The sequence below is a fragment of the Pipistrellus hanaki genome (genome assembly GCF_964339955.1).
Source record: "Pipistrellus hanaki genome assembly, chromosome: 2".
Classification (NCBI taxonomy): domain Eukaryota; kingdom Metazoa; phylum Chordata; class Mammalia; order Chiroptera; family Vespertilionidae; genus Pipistrellus; species Pipistrellus hanaki.
In genome coordinates, this window is record NC_140504.1 from 14,370,017 (window position 1) to 14,392,263 (window position 22,247).

The window sequence follows — 22,247 nt, forward strand, 5'->3', positions numbered from 1 at the left end:
CTTTAGGTGGCCCAGAACAAAAAAAAAAAAAGTTGTACAAAAAGGATCTACATGATCCAGGCTGACTGGATTCCAAACAGTTGATCAGAATCGCACAAAAGAATTTGTTTTTCATAATTCTTTCTTACCACCCTCAAACATCACACTGATAAGCATGCTGATACTACAATACACAGTGTCACATGACCTCTGGTGGCCATGCTGACACTTTTGAACTAGAAAGAAAGGGAAAGCTATTGATTCCATGTTGTGTTTCAGGGTTCAATATTACACCAACTTCTTAAGAATGTGCCTTATAGAAATATTTTGTAATAATAAACTTCATTTTTGCAACAGAGGTGGTATGATGCCATGAGCTGCATAGTGCACTGCATAGTGCAAACTGTCTTGTACACTAACAACAGGAATTTATAAACTGTCTTGTACACTGCACAGAGGTGGTATGATGCCATGAGCTGCATAGTGCACTGTTGAGATGTGCTGGAATCCATTTCCTGCTTTGGCAAACAAAACCAAACGGCAGTCTCTGGTCATTTGGTGAACGGTGGTGCAGCTGCAGGCCCTACCTCTCCAGCTAGGAAATATAACACTGACAAGGAAATGAGATTCCTTTTTTAATTATAAAAATCTAATATTTAAAGTCAAGATCGAAATAACAAACGGCAAACCACTCATGTGACTTAAGATTTCAAGCATTCAATCAATCAGAACTGGCTTGTAGTCCCAGAGTTCTACTTGAACTGTGGGGACATTGAGGACGTTAATATTTTCTTTCATAAAAAGACAGTGGCCCTGGCTGGTTTGGCTCAGTGGATAGAACATCGGTCTGTGTACTGAAGGGTCCTGGGTTCGATTCAAGCCATGAGCACATGCCTCGGTTTCAGGCTCGATCCACAGCAGGGGGCAGCTGATCAATGATACTCTCTCATCATTGATGTTTCTTTCTCTCTCCCTCTCCCTTCCTCTCTGAAATTAATTAAAAATACATTTTTTAAAAAGTGAGAGTGGTTATGACTTTTAAAGAAATAAGAATCATAATAGTAGCCTGGCATTTATCAAAGAACTTAATATGCAGGGCCTCAATGTTAGCACAATCCATGCCTTTGGGTAAATTAGGAAACATCTCTCCTGGTGATATAGGTTGTTCAGCTAGAAAAAAATAATAATAATGTGTTTTCCTGTAGGTGGCCTCCGCTCCAGGCACAAGACTGGGGCCACGCGAGGTCCGTCTCATAGCTCCTTGAAAGTCAATTCATTTTCCCAAATTCACACCGCTCACCAGTGAACTCAGGGCTGAGATCCAGGGAGCCAGGCTCCACAGTTCATGCATTTATCCAGATTTCCCCCCAAATAAAACAAACAAGACCCAATCTGATCTCTCCCCCCTTCCCAATTATAAGGGGGTAACTAGAATCAAGTTGTCAGACCATGTTGCAATGTATGCATCCAGCCACCTAGCACAGAACACCATCACAACAAGTAAAAATTGCTAGTGAGGACATCACCGGATTTCCGCTTGCAGCCTTTTATTAAGCAACACTGCCTCTTTCCTTGTGTTAATGGAATAGCTATGGCCATCTCCAGGAAAAAGAGTTCTAAAAACAAAGCCATAAAATGCTGAACAACAGCAGTTAGGAATTAATGGCTATGATGAATGTGCAGTTTATTAAATGGCCAGCAATAAGATTAATTTGTTCCTTTCTTGCCCAAGAGATGCTTAAAGTAATTGCATCTTGGAAAACTGCACCATCATCACTTTATGTTTTTGATGATGTCATGGAATGCTACCAGAGGCTGGGATAACAATTCTTTTTGTCTCCTTTGCTATTATGTTAATCTGTTGGCGACTGATCATCACCATGATTTTGCAGTACTCTGTGGCTTCTGTGTGATTAAAAAAACAAAAACAAAAAAGAGGTCTCTACACCATCCACTCTTCTAAATAAAACATGTGCCAATTTTAACAAGTTCCAAATAATACATATTATAATGTTCTGCAGAAATTTAGAGGTACCATGGGACATACTCAGCAGTGGCATTTTGCAGCACAAACAGGTTGAGGATCACTGCTGTGTGAAAAAGAAAAAGAAAGAGAGAGAGAAAGAAAGAAAGAAAGAAAGAAAGAAAGAAAGAAAGAAAGAAAGAAAGAAAGAAAGAAAGAAAAGAAAGAATTGTTACTTCAAAACACTTCATATGTTTAAAAATATCCACATTCTCTTCAAACACATCTTCCCATCTTTGGAATCTGAATTTTGAACTATTCGTTTTCATATGTTATCTCTAGCTCCATAAGTAAAATCCTCTTACCTTTGACCTAAGGATGCCGCCACCTACCAGTCACGTGACTAAATTTAATGACTGCAGCCCCTGAAGGTACTCTCTACACATCGGTGTTCAGCAACAAACCAGGACAGATGTAAGACCCTAAAAGTGGTTCCCAACTTATAGAACCATACATTCACTATGTACCACCTGATTATTATCCTGGTGATCGGATATTTGTATTGTATATCCACGCATCAAAGTAAGCATGACCCCTGATCTGCAAAAATACTTTTCTACTACTGCTAGATGCTATGTACTCTTATAGGGAAGAAGATGATGATGAAGTTGTTTGAAATGCTTTTTAAAAATAGTTTCACTTCCTTTATAAATAATGCTCACACATTTTAAAGGATGATGCATTTTAAAGCACTGGGAAGTATCTTATAATGGAATATTTTAAAGTACTAAGATGGGAATTTCTATGAGGGATTGTTTTATGAGTTCCTGTCATTTTTCTGGGATGAAATTATAAATAGCTGTATTGGTACTTAATAAATAGAAAATGTATTTGACATATTGTAAATATATTCCTAATGATGGTCCCAAAAAACTTGATGCAGTCAACAGACACTTGTGGATTTTGGTAGATGGTCCCCTAGTGGCATGAGAAAGCTGATGCACCACTCAAAACTCAGCACTGACCAGGCATTAGACCTACTACTTCCAAAAAGTCCAGATTTAAACTGTCCTGTCCTCATGCCATTTTGTCTGAAATATATATTTTTTAAAAGACAGCCTTCAAAGCATAAAATCACAAATCGATTTAGAATGCTTAAATATCAATGTGAACTTGTACGGCCAAAGACAATTCAATTATTCATAAGAAAAACTTAATTGTTTTAATACCAAGCAAACATCATCATTTATGCTAAATCAAATAGATCATGTTCAGTTCATGAGAAATTTTCCAGATGTCACCTGCAACATGCCTATAAATAACAGGGGGAAAAACAGCAAAAGATTTATAACAATTTATGCAATAACAATGCACAATAAACTTTCACCAGCAATTTTCAAGTTCTAATGTTAATCATATATATATTTTCCCTCCCTTGCAAAGTTTAAGACATACAAACAGGAATACACCAAAAAGATACTACATAACTCAAAAAAGTGTTTCTATGTGTTTACAAAACACCTTATGCTCAATACCTGCTCTTTGCTCTTCATTCTTTTGCAAGAATCATTCTTATAAATACAAAGGCAGTTAGATATATATAATTCAGATGAGTCCAAATAGTAAAATTTTCCCTCAAAGTTAAATTGGGGGCGGGGGGGGGGGACCTGATATAATGGCTTCTATAACATCCTTTTTCACACTGTAGCATTTTCCTTTTAAAAATGTTGAACCAGTTTCCCTTCCTCCCTCCCCCCCCCGCCAAGAAAAAGCAAGCAGCTATAGCATTTCCAAATGACACTTCACAATGTATTTAATTCCAGTGTCTCCAGACTGCCAAAAAGGTAGTCGAGAGTGAAAGACAATGAGACCTTCAAGAATTATCTCCGGAAGATGTAGGACATCACATATTGCTGAGGGAAGATCAGTAACAATTAAGCTTAAGGTGCCAATTTCTAAAGGTCTGGCTTCACTCCTGATTAAGTTGTCGTCATCTGTCATCTCTCTCTAGCTCCAGGACACCTGTTCTGAGATGCACAGACTGTGAAAAGGAGCCTGCTTTTTACATGGAAAAAAACCTCCCTGCATTGAAAGCACATGCCCCTATACAGTCAACAAGCATTCGTGGCAACACTTTCATTAGCATCACAACTAATCCATTTCAATAAAAGGAGTTTGTGCTCAATTTTCAGTAAGGCCCTAGTCACGCTTTTGAGAATCTTCGTGTGTGTGTGTGTGTGTGTGTGTGTGTGTATTTAAGAGACTTTCCCAAAAAGTAAGAAAGAGTGAGTCAAATATTAATAGCTCAACAGGCGCGTGGAAGTCGAACGGAAAGAAAAATCAGAGCGAACGCTGGGAAGCTGGCCAATGCTGATGCATGTCCCTTGCACCGACTCTGCCAACATAATTGGGCACCTGCTGGGAGCATGGACCTGCAGGCTGTCGTTGCCATGTATATACCCCAGCCCAACGCCAGCGGACTTCACATTCTGAGAGGTCCCCAACTAGGGATGAGGTGCGCAAAGGCAGGGCATCTCTCACCCTGACCAGTACCTGCTCTTTGTCAGCCTCCTGAGAACAAAGGCTGCGTGCCCAGGGGTCCCCCATCCACTCTGGGCGCGCAGATCTGCCCCAGATCCTCCCAGAGAACTCCGGGTGGGACTGCAGAGGATCAGACCCCCAGGGGGAGACATCCCTGCAGCGGCTCTCCGTCCGGGCTCCGCGGTACCCCACCCGGGTCTCAGGTGCCCTGCCCTGCCCTGCCACCAACTCTCTTGCAAAGAAAGTGGAAACAAATCACTCCCGGAGAAAGCCTTGCTGCTCGCGATGAAGCCCAGCTCGTTTCGCAGCCATGGAACCAAGCACGAACGAAATGTTTAAACTTTTTTTGCGTGCGTTGTGAGGAGCAGAGGAGAACGCACAGCGCAACCCAGCTTCCTGCGCCTCCTCCCTGCTCCCTACCCCGCACAGTTAGCTTTCCAAGGCCAGGGAGACCGGCCACCCTGGGCCTGGCTGCCCCTCCCCGCCCTCGCCCTCGCCCTCGCCCGCGAGCCCCAGGGTCCCGATCCCGAGCAGGGGGGGCCCAGACTCACCGCTGACCACGCGGCGACAGAAGGCTCCGTGGCCGCAGAGCAGAGCGGCGCCCAGCAGCAGCGAGACCAAGACCGCGCGGCTCATCGCGGCTCTGTGGCGGCGGCAGCAGCAGGTGTTGCTCAGAGCAAAGGTGGCCTCAGCCCGGTCTCGAACCCCTGAGCCTCCCTACCTCCTCCCCAAGGGCGCTACTCCCGCTGTCCGAGCCCAGCCGCCTGGTCCCCTGCGCGCATCGCCTTGGGTTGGACCTGGCGCCGGGCGCGCTGGTGTCGCGCGCGGGGATGCCGGGGGGACGAGAAGGGTGCGCCTTCAAGGAGAGGAAACAGAAGTTGGGGGAGGGGGGCTGAGAGTGGGTCCCAGGTTAAGCAGCAGGAGCCCCGGTGAGAGCCCACCGGCCCGCGGCGATCGTCTCCCAGGCCTCCGGGGCCAGTGATGGGCTGAGTCCGCGCGCCCAGATAACGGTCTCAGGGCAGCAGCAGCAGCTCTGCCCTGGAGGCGCGTCTTATATACCCGCGCCCTGGGCTTCAGGCTCCTCGCTAGGAACGGGCTTTAACTACTTCGTCTCCCGCGGTGCGGTGCGGGGTGGTATCCCGGCCCCTCCCCCTAAAAACTGGAGCCGCTTTGAAAACCGTCCACTCAGCAGCCCCACCTCCTCCACTCCACTACCCCTGCCCCTCACCCCATCTCTTCTTGCCATTCGCTAACGGGCTGCAGAGTCATTTGTGTAGAATGTGACAGCTTCGCTATTAAACTCTGGCAAAAAGTTGGACCCATTTGGTTTTCTCAGAGATTAATGTCCACTGGGGATGCCAAGTTGTGGGGCCTTTTTCCTTTTTGTGCTAAATTGCTTGATCATACGCATTGCTGGCTGCAGGGCAGGAGCCACTGTGTAAGATGGATGGTCCAGAGCGGGAGCCAAAACCTGCTTAAGGGAATTATATAACGGGGCAGGTCCCCCCCCGCCCCCAAAACCTGGGTTCTGGCCACTAGATGACTCCCAAGCAGCTGGTTTGACGAAATTGCCCCAGGAGTGGGTTGAAAGAACATTCGAAGCATGGTTTTTCCCAATCGGTTTCCATCGTAGTAGTCTTTGCAGCTCCAGAGAAAACATCAAAGCAAAATAAATATTCTGGACGCTTGGGAATTTCATGAAATGTCTGTATTTGTTTGCAATCACATCTCAGTGGATCTATGGTTTACATTAGAAGCAAGACTGGTTCTAAAACCTGCATGGGGCTTTTTCCTAAAACCTTAAGGAATCTTTATTAAAACAGTCCATCCAAGGATGGTAGGGTTTTCTGGAGCATTGGTGAGAAAGTTCATGAGTTTCTTCTATGGTCTAGGTCCTGAGGATGCTCTCATAAAGAACTTCAGCAGCCCTAACCGGTTCGGCTCAGTGGATAGGGTATCGGCCTGTGGACTCAAAGGTCCCAGGTTCGATTCCCGTCAAGGGCATGTACCTTGGTTGCAGGCACATCCCCATTAGGGGGTGTGCAGGAGGCAGCGGATTAAGTCATTGAAGCCGTTATTGACCATGGGGAGCCACATGGTTTTTGCCTTCCAAATTATAACAACTGTATATTCAATAGGGTTGTACACATATTCTAAAATATAGTTTCAATTTAAAAAAAAGTCTAAAAAAATAATAATAAAATAAAATAAAATATAGTTTCTTTAGGTTAGGATTTTATCAATTCAGAAAGGTTGTACTGGTCTACCAGGGCTGCTCAGCAGTTATTCTGAGAGCTGTTTGACTTGCTGGGAAAACAAATTATTAAGGGCCCTTGTAGCTGGTAAGATTAACTCTTTTTCTTTGTTTCTGCATCACTAGAAAACATCTGGATAGATCTCACTAAATTCAGAGAGCACATTTTGGGTAGTCTTAAATTAAGAATAAGAGTGGTATTAGCCGAAACCAGTTTGGCTCAATGGATAGAGCATCAGCTTGGGGACTGAAAAGTCCCAGGTTCTATTCCGGTCAAGGGCATGTACCTTGGTTGCGGGCATATCCCCAGTAGGGGGTGTGCAAGAGGCAGCTGATCGATGACTCTCTCTCTCATCTATGTTTCTAACTCTCTATCTCTCTCCCTTCCTCTCTGTACAAAAATCAATAAAATATATTTAAAGAAAAAAAAGAGTGGTATTAAATATACCTTTTGGAGAGCATGCTGGGGGTATCACTCCAACAATTTTTTCATATAGTGTAGTAGGAAATATACAACAAACATTTTCAACAAAATTATTTTTAAAATATAAAGTTATTGGGCATTAGGGGTAAAACAAAAAATATTTATTAATTTTTTAAAAAATTACTTATATATTTTTTTCTCTATGGATAATGTATAAGGTATCACCAGAGACAAATGACTTTCTCATAGTAAACATTTCAATTTCATAATTAATGGAATAAAATGAGAAGTTTAAGAATTGTTTTCAGATCATTCAAGAGATACAGGATCCCCCAAGGGCAACTTTAGGGTTTGGTGAGGAAAGTTTTCCCAGGCCTAGGGCTGGGTATTCAGAGGCCTTAAAACCAAGGCTGACCAGGCCACGTGATTGGTGACAGGCATTCAGGAGAGAGGTCCGTCACAAGATTCTGTGCCCAGTTAAAAAAATTCAAATCAGAACTTCACACTGATTTGGATAAGGAATTCAACACTGACTCAGAAACTTGAAAACATCTCTGCAAGCCCCCAAATAGGAAGGTGATCTCCATAAGAGTGACCCCAAGGCCTGGCTGGTGACACTCACTGGTTGAGTGTCAGCCTATAAACCAAAAGGTCACAGTGTGATTCCCAGTCAGGGCACATAGCCAGGTTGCAAGCTCAATCTCCTATGTGCGGTGTGCAGGAGGCAGTCAATCAATGATTCTCATTACTGATGTTTCTGTCTCTCCCATTCCCTTCCTCTCTGAAGTCAAGTAAAAAAAGTTTTGTGTTTTTCTTTTATTAAAAAGAGTAATCCCAAGGAAATCTCTGACATGAATCAAGTGCTGAGTCTTCACAGGCTCTGAAACATCAATTGAGCAACATTTGGAATCCAAAGTTTGGAAGTGACATCAGGAACCTTAATAGTACACTATGGAATCTGCATTCCCCAAATATACAAATTACTCCCTCAACCTCCCCATTCCCTCTCAAATACTTGCAATTCCCAGTGAGTATCTATTTCTCGTGTCCATTAATAAGACTCAAGGGCAGACGCTCTGAATTCCAGGAATTGATTTGTTATCAGTGGCTTCTCATTTGGGCAACTCTGGACAGTGGCTTAGCCTCAGGCCCAGCAAGGTTCCTCACGTGTTCCAGAGCAAGAAGAAGGGAATATGGCTGTCTTGCTGAGTCTGGGATGCTATGACAAAGTACGATAAACTAGGTGCCTTAGTGACAACAGAAACTTTTTCCTCACCGTTGTGGAAGCTGGAAATCCAAGATCAGCTCAGTCATGGTGAAGGCACTCTTCTGGGCTGCAGATTGCTGAGTTACAGTTATATTCTCAGGTAATGGAAAGAGGGTGAGTGAGCTCTCTGGGATCCCTTTCCTGAGGGCAAAAATACTCATGGGGGCTCTAATCTCATGACCTAATTACCTCTCTAAGGCTTCACCTCCTAAAACCATCACATTAGGGATAGGATTTCAACATATGAATTTGAGAGGATACAAACAAGAAGTCCATGGCAATGGTCTAAAAAAGATTTGTTACAATGTTTGAAATTATTACATTAATTATTATATTAATACTAGAGGCCCGGTGCATGAATTTGTACACCAGTGGGGTCCCTGGGCCTGACCTGTGGGATCAGGCCGAAACTGGCTCTTCAACATCCCCCAAAAGCAGCGTTTTTCAACCTCTGTTCCGTGGCACACTAGTGTGCCGCGAGATGTTGCCTGGTGTGCCGTAGGTGCAGACAAGACAAGAATTTTATAATTTTTCACTATTTTGTTTACTTAATATTTCATAATAAAGTAATTATAAAATACTTTCTTTGTGTTTATTTGATTCCTATTCAAGAGAATTACTTTATATATAGTCAATATAGGCACAGAGTTAAATTTTTTAACATTTTCTAATGGTGGTGTGCCTCGTGATTTTTTTCATGAAACAAGTGTGCCTTTGCCCAAAAAAGGTTGAAAAACACTGCCCAAAAGATCCTGGATTGCAGGGCACAGGCCATGGCAGAGGGATCCCACCGGTGAACGATTGAGGCCAAGGCGAGATGCAGAAGGTTGGCCAACCGGGAGAGACCACGGGAGGGCTCCAGGGCATGCGTGGCCCATCTTTCCCAGTCCTGGCCAGACCCCAGCAACAAGCTAACCTTCTTGTTGGAGCATCTTCCCCCTGGTGGTCAGTGCACATCATAGCAAGCATATCATTAGCATATCATGTTTTGATTGGTTGAACAATTGACCAGACACTTAGCATACTAGGCTTTTATTATATAGGATATTTGAAATGTTAGTAGAATCCAATATTAACTAAGTTACTCATTCTATTACACTTTATTTAATGATGGTTAATTATTCTTCTAAGCATATGTTAATAATATTACATGTAATATTAAATAATCTGAAAGTGAAAAAATAAAACCATTATTATATAACCACTTTGGCAGTAGGCAAAAACTGCTGTATTGTTTTTATTTTCTGAATAATGGCCAGTTCTGAATAATTCCAGAAAGATAGCAATGAATTCAAGGATTTTCCTCCAAATTCTTCATAAATGACACCTTGGCATCTGTGAAGGCATGTGCCTGGCTCAAATGGAAGCATGTGCAGTTGGCCAAATGCCCTGACGTTTACTTATTCTTTTGAAAACATGTCTGAGCTACAGAACACATGACCTACCTCAAAAACCAGTCTGCTCTTCCTCACAATCCCAGAAGTCTTAGCACAGGTCATGTAAGGGAATGCCACTGCTCATAATGCTGCTGGAAATTTAATGAAGAATTATCTACACTGCACAAACATAGGTTCCTGGCATTTAACATTTAAATTGAGTCTGTTACATGCTCTGACCACTCAGGTGATGAGTTAAAAATTCTTATAAAACTCAATTACCAGAGACACATCTCAAATCTGAAGACTCATGTGAGTTTCTAACTAAATATCAACTCAATAAGTTAAAATTTTCTTGTAGTGCCTCCTTATTAATTTAAAGTAATGTAATCAGGTGCTATTGTTATAATTCTAGCATAAGCCAATGCCTTTTATTCTATGTTGCTTAGTTACAAAGTCTGGTGTTAGCATACATTAATGCAACAAAATAAAATTGAGATAATTAAACTAAAAAAGGCAAACCTAAAGTTATACTAGCTTCAAGTGTTCAGCCTGAATTATGTAGCTGTGTAACTAACAAACTCCTTAATGAGTATTGTGATTGAAATTACTTGGCTAGCAGGAACATAAGTTTAAATTTTTAGTTAATATAATTTTGGGCAATTTTATAATTTTTTGTTTTCATTTTTATTTTATTTTTAAATATATTTTATTGATTTAAAAAAAAAATTTAAAGAGAGGAAGGAAGAGGATAGAGAGCTAGAAACATCGATTAGAGAGAAACATTGATTAGCTGTCTCCTGCACACCCCTACTGGGGATGTGCCCGCAACCAAGGTATATGCTTTTGAGTGGAATTGAACCTGGGATCTTTCAGTCCCCAGGCCAACACTCTATTCATTGAGCCAAACCGGTTTCTGCTGTTTTCATTTTTAGATTAGAAAAAGAATTAGTTGGAGAAGTTCTATGCTTCCCAAATGGATTACATTCTGCCCCAGAAAAACTTAGTTATTTCATGAATTTTTTTAATATTAATCTTTATGTACGTTAAGAATTATCCCTAACCAGAATAAGTCATATGTTATCTACATATATGCAATAACTTTACAAATGTATGTGAATGTATGTTTAATTTTTTAAAGTGCCACTAAATCAATAAAACGTTTTCTCCACATATTTTTGGTCACTAGTTACTGAAAGAATAATTGTTACTAATGTGGTGTCCTAGAAACATACTGATATTAAAAATAAGGTTTCATACTCAAAGAAGGTGGAAATCACTGAGCTAGATTATTTCTGAAGTTAGGAAAATCTAGTTCCTGGACATTTCTATAGTTCTCTGCATAACAGATGGGCATATTGCAGATGCCACATAAACAGAAAATCCAAACAAAGCAAAATGAAACTGAGTGCCAAGGTGTGTGGAAGAAAATTCAGTTAAGGGACCGTAAAGCTATAAATGAATATTTGAAGAGCCAAGACATTTTTCTATAAAAGTGCTCCATTTCCCTAAAGAGGAAATTGTAGAGGAATAGCTAAAGACCAACAAAACATAAAACATGGTTTTCACAAATATTGTGTTCCCAAATATATCCAGTGACTAGAAAACAGTAGTGCCAAAACAGCCATCATAGCAATAAACTGGGTCATGTGGAATGACATATTAAGTTAGAGGGAATTTAGGGGAAAACAAAGGTATTAGGACCAAAGAAATCAATTTAAATATCCTTCTGGAGACACATCTGTCACTTTGCTACCTCTTCGTACACTGTTTCTGAGGGTAATGGCTCAGGTGTCAAATGCATGTGTATACTGCAACATGTAAAATGGAAATGATGGAAATAATGAGGAACAAACTGTTAGGTAACTCATAGATATTAGCTTTTTTAGTATAAAAGTCTCTTTATCCTGTGGGCTACACTTAAAAAAAATAAAAGTTAACCTTTACCTATAATAAACTTTAATATTCTGCTTTCCAAAAAAATATCCCTTAAAAAGAAATCTGAACAGAAAGGCGGAAAATAACAAAAGTAAGTACATTTCTACCATCAAATCCTTTATACCAAACATAAATAAATTGACCATGTTGCATAAGGCATTGGGTGCCATAATATTTCTCTCCAAAAAGTGGACACAAAGATTCACAAAGCAGACTTATTTTTCAACAGCTTTCAAGACATTAGAGAGGCAAGAAATCATTGTAAATGTATTAGCTAAGTACCTCTTATCCTCTAATGGATAGAAGTCATTTAATCTGAGACTAAAAAAAATCAAGAATAATGATTTCTTATCAATAATGTTTAGCCCTACTGGCGTGGCCCAGTGGTTGAGCATCCATCCATGAACCAGGAAGTCACAGTTCAATTGCCGGGTTGTGGGCTTGGTCCCCAATGTGGGGCGTGCAGAAGGCAGCCAACCAATGATTCTCTCTATCATTGATGTTTCTATCTCTATCTTCCTCTCCTTTCGTCTCCCTAAAAACCAATAAAAATATTTTTTTAAATAATAATAATGGTTTTTAAAAATATTTATGAATAAAATAATACAAAAAATATATAAAGTTCTTAATATAGGACTAGGATAATTATTGTGAATTCAGGTTCACCTCCACTGGGGCTTCTTAGCATGTAACTCTAATGATTTGAAGGGAAAAAAAGTATTTATTTTTGGAATAAAATGGAGAAAAGAGGTGGACTTCACTATTTTATTTCCCTAATCAATCCCCCATCCATATGCATCAATTCGTCCCTATACACCTTACTCCACGTGACTTATTCTAAAATGCCGAGGGCCACTAGGACTTTGAGATCTTCTCTCAGACTCTACATTGTTTTCCCTAAACCAAGTGAATATTCAGGGTGCTGTGATGCTCTTTATGATGACCAGAAAAGCAGCAAAGACCCCGTCATGTCCTAGATCTATGAAAGGCATTCCCTGACCACATAATCCAAATTGAACCCTGCTTAGTAGTATTCCTCCCCATTTTGTTCCCCTGACTGCATCTGTTATTCATTCAACAAACATTTACTGAGCACATACTGCATTTATTCTGTTAAAAGTGTGTACTTGCTTAATGTTTGTCTCTCCCCACTAGATTTTAAATTTCTGTGGCTTTATACCCCCACAATAATGTATTTGTCAAATAAATAAATGAAAAAAATGAAGGAATCTGTGAATTAAGTTGTTTGTTTGTTTTTTTATCTTCACAGGCAGCCAGCTTTTGAAACTTCTCCTTCGTCCTTCTCTGTTCACAAGAATGGGAGTAGTGGAGTGTGGAGAAGGACCTCCCATAGCTACATCAGCACAGGAGGGACAGTCTCCTCTCCTTCGCCCTTCCTTACTGCAGGGCAGAGATGACATCACGCTTCGAGGATTCTAAACGAGCCTCCAAAACCTTACTTTGCGCTGCAAAAGGATATCGGGCTTGCAAAGGAGGAGGCTCCCAGTGTAACCTACGCCACTTGCACTTTAGAACCTTAGGTTAAACCTGCCACTCCTGTTTTGCAGAAACTGTGGAATCACCCTCACTTGTAGATGTTCTTTTAAGAGTGAGTGAACATGAATCTACTAGTAAAATTTTGATGTGCATTAAAAGATCATCTTAGAGAGTCTACATTTTGTTTCTCTACCTCCACCATAACCAACATCTTCTATGAATATGGTGAGAACACATTTCTATTTTCTGGCAAAGTCCGAATTTGCCCAGAGCAGTACCTATTCACATCTTGATGTTCTATATGCAGTTGACTATCACCTCCTACAGTAAGTTTATTTTTTTAGTTGCCAGAAAAAGCCTTTCCTCTGCTTATTTATTTTATATCACACTATAGTTCTTCAGTAGTTAGTTGGGTACATTATGTCTCTTTAAATGTAAACATCAATCTCCATTAGGGCAGTTACCAAGTTATAAAATATCCTGCATCCCAGTGCCTAGCATTAGGAATTCAATAAATGTTGACTTCAATGAAAGGAAGTGGTTGTGGTAACCGCTTATGTAACATCTGAGATAAAGATAATATAATTAAAAGAAGAGACAGGAAATAATACATGCCTTCATCTTTAATCCTCCTTAATGGTCATCTTTCCATTCTTTTAAAGACTACCAGCATTTTACTTTTCTGAATATTAACATAACCACATTTTTATAGAGGCTATCTTATAAATAAAAATGTGCCATTTGTGTTAAAATGGTTATCTGGAATTCATGTGAAAATTATTCAGATTTAAAATATTTGTATAATTTTTTTTTATCAAATCACCCCAAACGTTTTGCTTCGCAATTGCCATCCCTAGTGAGTGTTGAAGTGAAACCTAAAAGAAAGAGAAAACACCTAAATCAAGTGGTCATGATGTCCTTGCCTCATTCCAAAGGAACCATAGAGATATTTTGTGAAACCCTTAGGATTCATAAAACACACTCTGAAAACCATAGCTTCAATCAGTAAATAGTTCTAATATCCCGAGCGAAGGTCCAAAATGTTGAGAATCTACCCAAAGCAATCAAATCTCAAATAGATTAAAAAGGCTTTTCGGATTTCAGATCAAAGAAGGAGAGGTCATTCATCTTATTTAATAAGCAACAAAGGATGCAAATGTACCAGCAATCCTAGATTTATATAATTTTAGTGGAGGAATTATTCATTGTTTAACATGATGAGAATTTTAAATTCCTCCCTGAATTTATAAAAGTTAAAAAGGAATATCATCTAACTAAATGTGAACCATTTGTCTTTTTTGTCTCACCTTTAATGTTCTAGTTTCCAACTGCTGTTCTAAGTTGTCATAGCAACAAAATGCTATACGTTTTAGTAGGAAACCTGTTTAGGAAACCTAATTTATTGTCAGTGGAATATATTCAGTTGGTTGCATGTGTGACTGATTTTTCAATTTTTTTCCAGAAAGTCTTTGATCATATTATTCCTACTGACTACTACTTCATAACTGTTTTATGACATAAAGTAACTCTTTAGAGTTCATAGACAATAACAGGAAGAACTTCAAGGCAGACAAGCCTAAAGTCAATCCAAAGAGTTACCTGGGATTTAGTTTTTAGTTTCCCCAACCTCAATACATATAATTACCCAATACACCCATTAACACATCGTTTTGTCTGAAATATAGATTTCTCATATATTCATTATTTTAATTTTTTAATTTGCTTCCACTGTCAATACAAATATACTTATAGAAAATATAACACAAAAAATAGCAGAAAATTTTTGCTTATTGTCACCACCAAAAGTTCCTGCTAAAAAATAATGCACAGGTTTTTACATATTCTACTGCTCACAAGTTTTCAATTTATTCTTTCTGGCTGATAGAATAAACTTTGAATTATTTTGTTGTTCATTCAGAGTCCTCTAAAATTTCACCCTCTATACCTTTCTAGATTCAATTATACTTCTAACTCTCTTAAATCAGCTAGCACAACCAACCAGGTGACCAACAATCTTTATTTATGTTTTCCAACTTTTCTGTGTACTTCTACAATGTCCTCCCCACTTCCATTCTGGTCTCTTTGGCTATACCAATCCTACACACTGGCTATTCTTTGTTTAAAAAAAAAAAAAAAGAAAGAAAGAAAAAAGAAAGAAAGAAAGAAAGAAAAAAGAAAAGCCATCTCAAACCTTTCTCTTTTCATCCCAAAATAGATAAAACTTACTCATTTCATCCTTGAATACAATTCGCCTTGCAGAAGATTTCGTACTATCTATTCTCACAAATCACTACTTACATGCACATATGTTACCTCCTCAACTGGAAGGTAAGTTCATTCAGAATCAGAACCATGTCTGGTGTGTCTTACTGAAATCCAACACCAATATTACCCATTTTATGTCATAAAAGAGCCTTGAGAGAGGAAGTCATGAGCCAAACCCACTTGCCTTCCAGTGACACATGCTGATAACTCCCCGTGTACCCTGTACCATCAGACATATGGGAACCTTTGGGGGCATCAAAAGTGAAGGGCTATATTGTTCCCTGTCACTTCTTTTGTGTTATCTTTATCCCAGATGTTGCATAAATGGTTATAACCACTTACTTCATGAGTTACCCATTAAAAATGACCTGAGTTAATACTCAGGTTCATGTGAAAGATGGGAGAGAAGGTAAGAAGCCAGGAAACAATACCAGAAGCAGGTCTTTCTTTTCTGCTTAACCACCAGCCATGCCAAGAAAAAGAAACACACCTAAGAAAGTCACCTGACATCCTTCCAGAACCATGATTATCTAAACAAGTAACCCTCGGCTGAAACCGGTTTGGCTCAGTGGATGGAGTGTCAGCCTGCAGACTGAAAGGTCCCGGGTTCGATTCTGGTCAAGGGCATGTACCTTGGTTGCAGGCACATCCCTAGTAGGGGGTGTGCAAGAGGCAGCTGATCAGTGACTCTCTCTCATCAATGTTTCTAACTCTCTACTAACTCCGTATCCATCTCTCTTCCTCTCTATAAAAAATCAATAAAATATATTTATAAATAAATAAATAAATAAATAAACAAACAAACAAGTAACCGTCTATGAAGAACAGTCTCCAGTCATCTGGACAAACACCCACTTCCCACTACAGGGCAACTCTGAGAAAGTAGATTATTGAAGGAGGATATATATTCATTTTCACTTTTTAAAAAAGTAGCTTATGCCGAAGCCGGTTTGGCTCAGTGGTAGAGCGTTGGTCTGTGGACTGAAAGGTCCCAGGTTCGATTCCGGGCAAGGGCATGTACGTTGGTTGCGGGCACATCCCCAGTAGGGAATGTGCAAGAGGCAGCTGGTCGATGTTTCTCTCTCATCGATGTTAATAGCTCTCTATCTCTCTCCCTTCCTCTCTGTAAAAAATCAATAAAAATAAAAAAAAATTTAAAAAGTAGCTTATGTATTGTCATTTAAGTTAAAAAATAAGGTGTGATTTGCTTTCATGCACTTATATTAATGCATACAATTAAAGCAAGAGCCTTGAGCATGGAAAATCACTTTCTTTATCCCAACATTTTTAAGAGTTCAGCTCTATTGCTTCATTGTGCGAATAATACAGTTTGGAATATCATTCTTCAATATACTGCCAAAGAATTAAAATATCATGCATTCTGCATTATGTGCTTTTTGAAAGTTGTGGTAGGAATATAGTCAGTATCTTATTGACTTAAACTGCTAAACCTTGATAGATTTATTGTTATAACTCACAGTATAAAGTAATAAATAATACAGTTTTGAATATGAAATCTTTCCATTGGCAGTTGAGAGGAGCAGAAAAGGGAATGCATAAAGTCTTACCAGAAGTAGTGTAACCATTATGAACTAAGGCCAAACTATATCTTATTTAAAAAAAGATCCCAAATTTTGACTTGGTATTTTAGTAAAATATTAGTTGGACTGCTAAAGCTAAACTTAGGTCTTTATCCTGGATAATATTATTGGAGATTCTGAGGTTAATTTGGCCCTCACTTTCTTAGGAGAAGAAGAATAATGTCAGCTTATAGTTACTATGTCCCAGGCACTGTTTTGAAAGGTTTATACATGTTAACTCATTTCATCCCACAAAAGTCATATGATACTATCTCTCCATTTTTTACTTTTTAAATATTTTTAGATGGTTAATATTGATTTTATTTTTGTGGAATGTACTTTTTAATTCAATTTATTGGGGTGACATTGGTTAATAAAATTATATATTTCAAGTGTAAAATCCTATGATACATTATCTGTATACTGTATTATGTTCGCCATCCAAAGTATTTTTCCATCACCTTATATTTGACCCTCTTTAACCTTTATTACCTCCTCTCTGGTAACCACCATACTGTTATCTGTGTCTATAAGCATTTTTTGTTTGTCTTGGTTTTTTTTTTTTCCTTTGTGGTTTTTTGCTTTATATTTCACATATGAATGAAACCACATGGTGCTTGACTTTTTCAACCTGACTTATTTCACTTAGTATGATATTCTCAAGACCTATACATGTTGTTGCAAATAGTGGTATTTATTCTCTTCTTATAGTTGAGTAGTATTCCACTGTATATATGTACCACATCTTCTTTAGCTAATCATCCATTGAAGGACAGTTCGGTTATTTCCATGTCTTGACCCACCATGAATAATGCTCCAATAAACATAGGGGAATATATATCTTTACAAATAAATGTTTCCAAAGTTTTCAAGTATCTCCAGTTTTAAAGATAAGGAAATTGAGGCATGAGAATGCTAAGTAACTTGGCCAAGGTCACACATGGTTGAAGATGACAGCTGTTATTTCAACCAGGCCACCAGGTGAGATTGTTTTAGGTGAAATACAAATTTTTAAAATTTTAATGGTTATATATTTACTTTGATATGTATTAAGAAATCAACAAAATTAGCACATCAAAAACATGATCTTATAGATATTACTCGTAGTGAATAATTGAGATCATTTTTTTAAAAAATGAGTAAATAACAGGACTGGTGGTAAACAAATGGGGAATAAAGTTTGAAGTTCACTAAACATGAACATCAGCAGTACTTTTCTCTAAGAAATAAATTTCCTCCCTTACCTGTTTGGTTCAGTGGATAGAGTGTAGGCCTGTGGACTGAAAGGTCCCAGGTTTGATTCCGGTCAAGGTCATGTACCTTGGTTTCAGGCACACCACTAGTGGGAGTTGTGCAGGAGGCAGTTGATCGATGTTTAACTCTTTATCCCTCTCCCTTCCTCTCTGTAAAAAAATCAATAAAATATATTTAAAAAAGAAATAAATTTCCAGATAGAGCATCGCTGGAGTGTCTCAGCTAAGCTAAGACAGAAATATTCTAGCTTTCTCACAGTATAGCTAGACTTCCCCACCATGTTCTTATCTAAAACTACCAGCTTTCTCCTGTCCCAATAAGACAGGGTCATCAACCAGTCATAGCCATTAGTCACCTACAGTCTTCCTAACCAGAAGTTCATTGGGGCTCCCATCTCTCCTGCCTTGCCAACACCTAGTCAGGACCTTTCATAATGGCTAGAGGAGCAAATGGGTAAGCATGAGTACACATGGAAAGGGATTAAAAAAAAAAAAAACGGGTGGGGGGGAAGACGGGTGCTCTGAGCTGAGCAGCATCTTAACCACTGTACTGACCAGCTAGTTTACTCTTTTGAACAACTCTGAGATGAAGGCATCATTGGCCCTCTTGTATATATAAGGAAACCAAAGCCCACACAGCAAGCAGGGTGCGAGGCCAGATTCTGTGATTCTGAAGTTGGAGGATTTTTCCTATACTTGGCAGTAGAGACTTAAGAAGGGAAGCTATATACAGAGGAAGAAATGAAGTTGAAAGGGACCTTGAAAAAATAGATTTCAAATCCTCATTTTAACAGATTAAAAACTAAAGTAAGACAGAACCACAGGGTCATGTCCCCAGAGCTATACTCTGGTGATCCAAATGGCCAGTCCAATGCTCTTTCTAGCACCTTTTTTCGGAAAGGCTCGGGCATTCACTGGAAGGCATAGCTGGAGAAGATGCTTCAATTAAGTCAAATGGAAGGAAGGACGGCAGTGCCAAGTCACAGAATGAGCACAGGCCCAAAGGCCAGCAGCCATGGAAATTATTTCTGCTGAATAGGTTATAAAATAATCTACTTCAGGGCACTGTCCAAGCAGTGTCATTTCATGATGTTGGAACCAAAAATACTGAATACTTTAGTGGGCTGGCAGGGAGAGGAGCTGACAATTACCTTGTCCAAATCTTTTCTAGAAGGACTGCTGTTTTATTTGTAACACTGATTAATACTTTTTTAAAATTACAGATAATGAAATCCAAGTAATCATAGTCTAAGTTCCTGAGTTCTGTTTAGTTGTTATTTCCCGTTCCCTTTTCCAGTAATCATAGAAATGTAAGGCTCTGTACAAAATTGGGTAAAGTTGTTTCTTCAAAGACAAAATACAGTAGATATATTCTCCCTCGTGAATTAAAATATCACTAATTCAAGGGCCATTTTTGTCTTCATATCCCCATGGTGCCTTATCAATAGTTGGGGTTATATAAATGTTTGTTGAGCTGAATGAAAGTCATTATAAAGGCTGAAACACCTGTGCAGGAATAAATGAAGATCGTCTCAGGGTAAGTGAAAGAAAAATCATAAGATAAGAAAAATATTTGTATTTCAAGCAGTTTGTATTTATGTTCTTTTGGGAAAGTCATTACCATAAAAATAATTTTGTTCAATAATGGCATAATTTATGCCAAAGTTATTATAACTGCTTACTCAATGGATCATAGGCACATGTTTTAGCCTCTGGATTGGTATTTTAATGCATAATGCTGTTATTAAGAGGCTTATTAACCCACCTTTTAACTCCAATCTTTTTTAAACAAGCTTTTTATTTTTAAAATAATACTAGAGATAAACTTTCTGTTATGTTAATTTCTTTGCATTTATGAGTATTTCGCTCACTTTTTCTAGTAATCACAGAAAAATAAAGCTATATAATTTCAAAGGTCACAATTTCACAAGGAACTAATAATGCTAATTCTGTAATCCTGAAATGCATGATTGTCTCATTGAAAATAATCTTTTCAACATAATAAAAGGTAAGTATCTGTGGCCTACAATCTGAATGATTTATATTGTATGGTTCCACTTTTCACAGTGCTTTTCTCTCAAAGAATATTCTGGCAAATTTTGTGTGAAACTAGAACCGTAAGGACCCTGAATGGCTCTGACAGAATTATCCAAAGAAACAGAGGAGGATATTAAAATGGTAATGGTTTCCTCCTTGGGTAACTACAGACAATCCCCGCCCCATCAAATTCCACTACTTTTTAATTGGCTACAACCACTTAATCATTTGAGGTTGATTGCATTTTGTTCACAAATATTTACTCTCCCCTTGAACCTTCTATGGGAGAAATAAAATTCCCCACTCCACTGATTTTTAATTGGCCACCTGACTTAATTTGGCCAACAGAATGTGAGAAAATGTGACATAAGTCATATCCAAGCAAAAAACATAAAATGTTTATGGGTGCTTTGTGTTGTTCTCTTTCACTTTTGACCTCTCCACAAAGGAAGAAAGTTACCCTTGTGGCAATCACTCCTTCAGTCTGGGTCACAGGACAACAGATAGGTGACACCAACCCAATCCCGAGCGACAGTCTAGAGAAGAACTGCACAGCCAATCCACAGGATCATTTGTAGGGATTGTGTGTTGTGGATTACTGGCATGCTTCAATCTATTGTTACAGAACAATGGTTCAGCAAATACAAACTAATAACAGAAACAGATCCCAAGAGTGGGTAGTTGCCTAAAAGAAAATGCAAAATTTATGACATTGGCTTTGGGGCCAGATGTGGGTAACCAGGAAACTACACATTTTTTTTGCGATTATCCTATCCTATTCCACCAGTTGGTTGGGGAGAAGGAGCAAATATGTATAGAGGTTATTATAAGATTTTGAACTTCAAGGCTGATGCCATAAAAGCATAAAACTTTGAGGGAAGGAAAGAGTCTTCATTGGTGCAGGGTAAATATATTTTGTGGGTGAAAGAAAGAAAAGTCCTTCTTGGATGTTATCCAAAGAACAATTTTTTTTTTAATTTTATAATTATACCACAAATACTCATTTCCACCACCCCCCCAGGGAAGAAGTGAACATTTCCATTCTATTAATGTTTGGGTTGATTATGTGGTTTGCTTTGACCAAAGAAAGATGATGGGATATGACATAAAACCAGTTTTGACAGAGGCTTTAAACATGCTCATGTATTTTGGTTTGGCCTCTTATCTATTCCCTTCTGCTGTGACAAGGATATGCCCTAGTTAGCGTGTGTTCATTCAGCTTGTATCTCAGAGTGACAGGTACACTGAATACACCTAAATGCACCCAAAGCCCATAGAAGAGATGCCTCAGACCTGTAAATAAAGAATAAATGCTTTTTGATCTAAGCTATTGACATACTGGGGTTGTTATGCAATACAGCATATAAAAATTCACTAATATACAATCCTATAATAAGAAGTGTCAAACCATCAATCTATACTCATGAGAAAGCAAAAGTTATTGTTCTTGACTTCTCCCTACTTTCTTCCATTTTCATACATGTATACTTTTCATTTATATAGTTTTATTTGTAGTTCTGCTCTGTCATGTTACAAAGACATTTTATTTTTGGTATCTGTTATTTTAACTATACTTCCCTTGGACCTCCAAGGGGCTGCAGGAGATTCTTAGAAAAACTCTTCACAAGGTCAACCTTGCTATTCCCCAAATATGATTTACAGATATGTAATCTGAAAAGATTTGTCTTTGTTTAGTAAATTAGGAAGGTATTGCTAAGAACTGTGCTTTAGTCTCCATTTGGTGAGCTAAAACACAAAACAATACAGCTTTTGTGATTGCCTCTAGTAGTGGACTCATTATTTAATTGCCCTATGTATGTTTTATCTTATTATATCAATGTATTTAGTTGACATAAAACACCTTCTGTTTCAC

The 22,247-nt window shown here is 38.8% G+C and overlaps 1 protein-coding gene across 3 annotated transcripts in view; it reads right to left on the minus strand.

The window, feature by feature from the left end:
• CHODL (chondrolectin) overlaps nt 1-22,247 on the minus strand; it is a 220,386-nt gene that overhangs the window by 16,961 nt on the left and 181,178 nt on the right. For 2 of the 3 annotated variants that reach the window (XM_084874330.1, XM_084874329.1), the window contains exon 1: nt 5,035-5,473. The exons of the other annotated variant lie outside the window; for it this stretch is intronic. In XM_084874330.1, coding sequence (XP_084730456.1) covers nt 5,035-5,119 — 85 coding nt within the window. In that variant the 5' untranslated portion in view covers nt 5,120-5,473. Of the gene's footprint in view, nt 1-5,034; nt 5,474-22,247 lie in introns of those variants that run through there. 3 annotated transcript variants of the gene reach the window in all.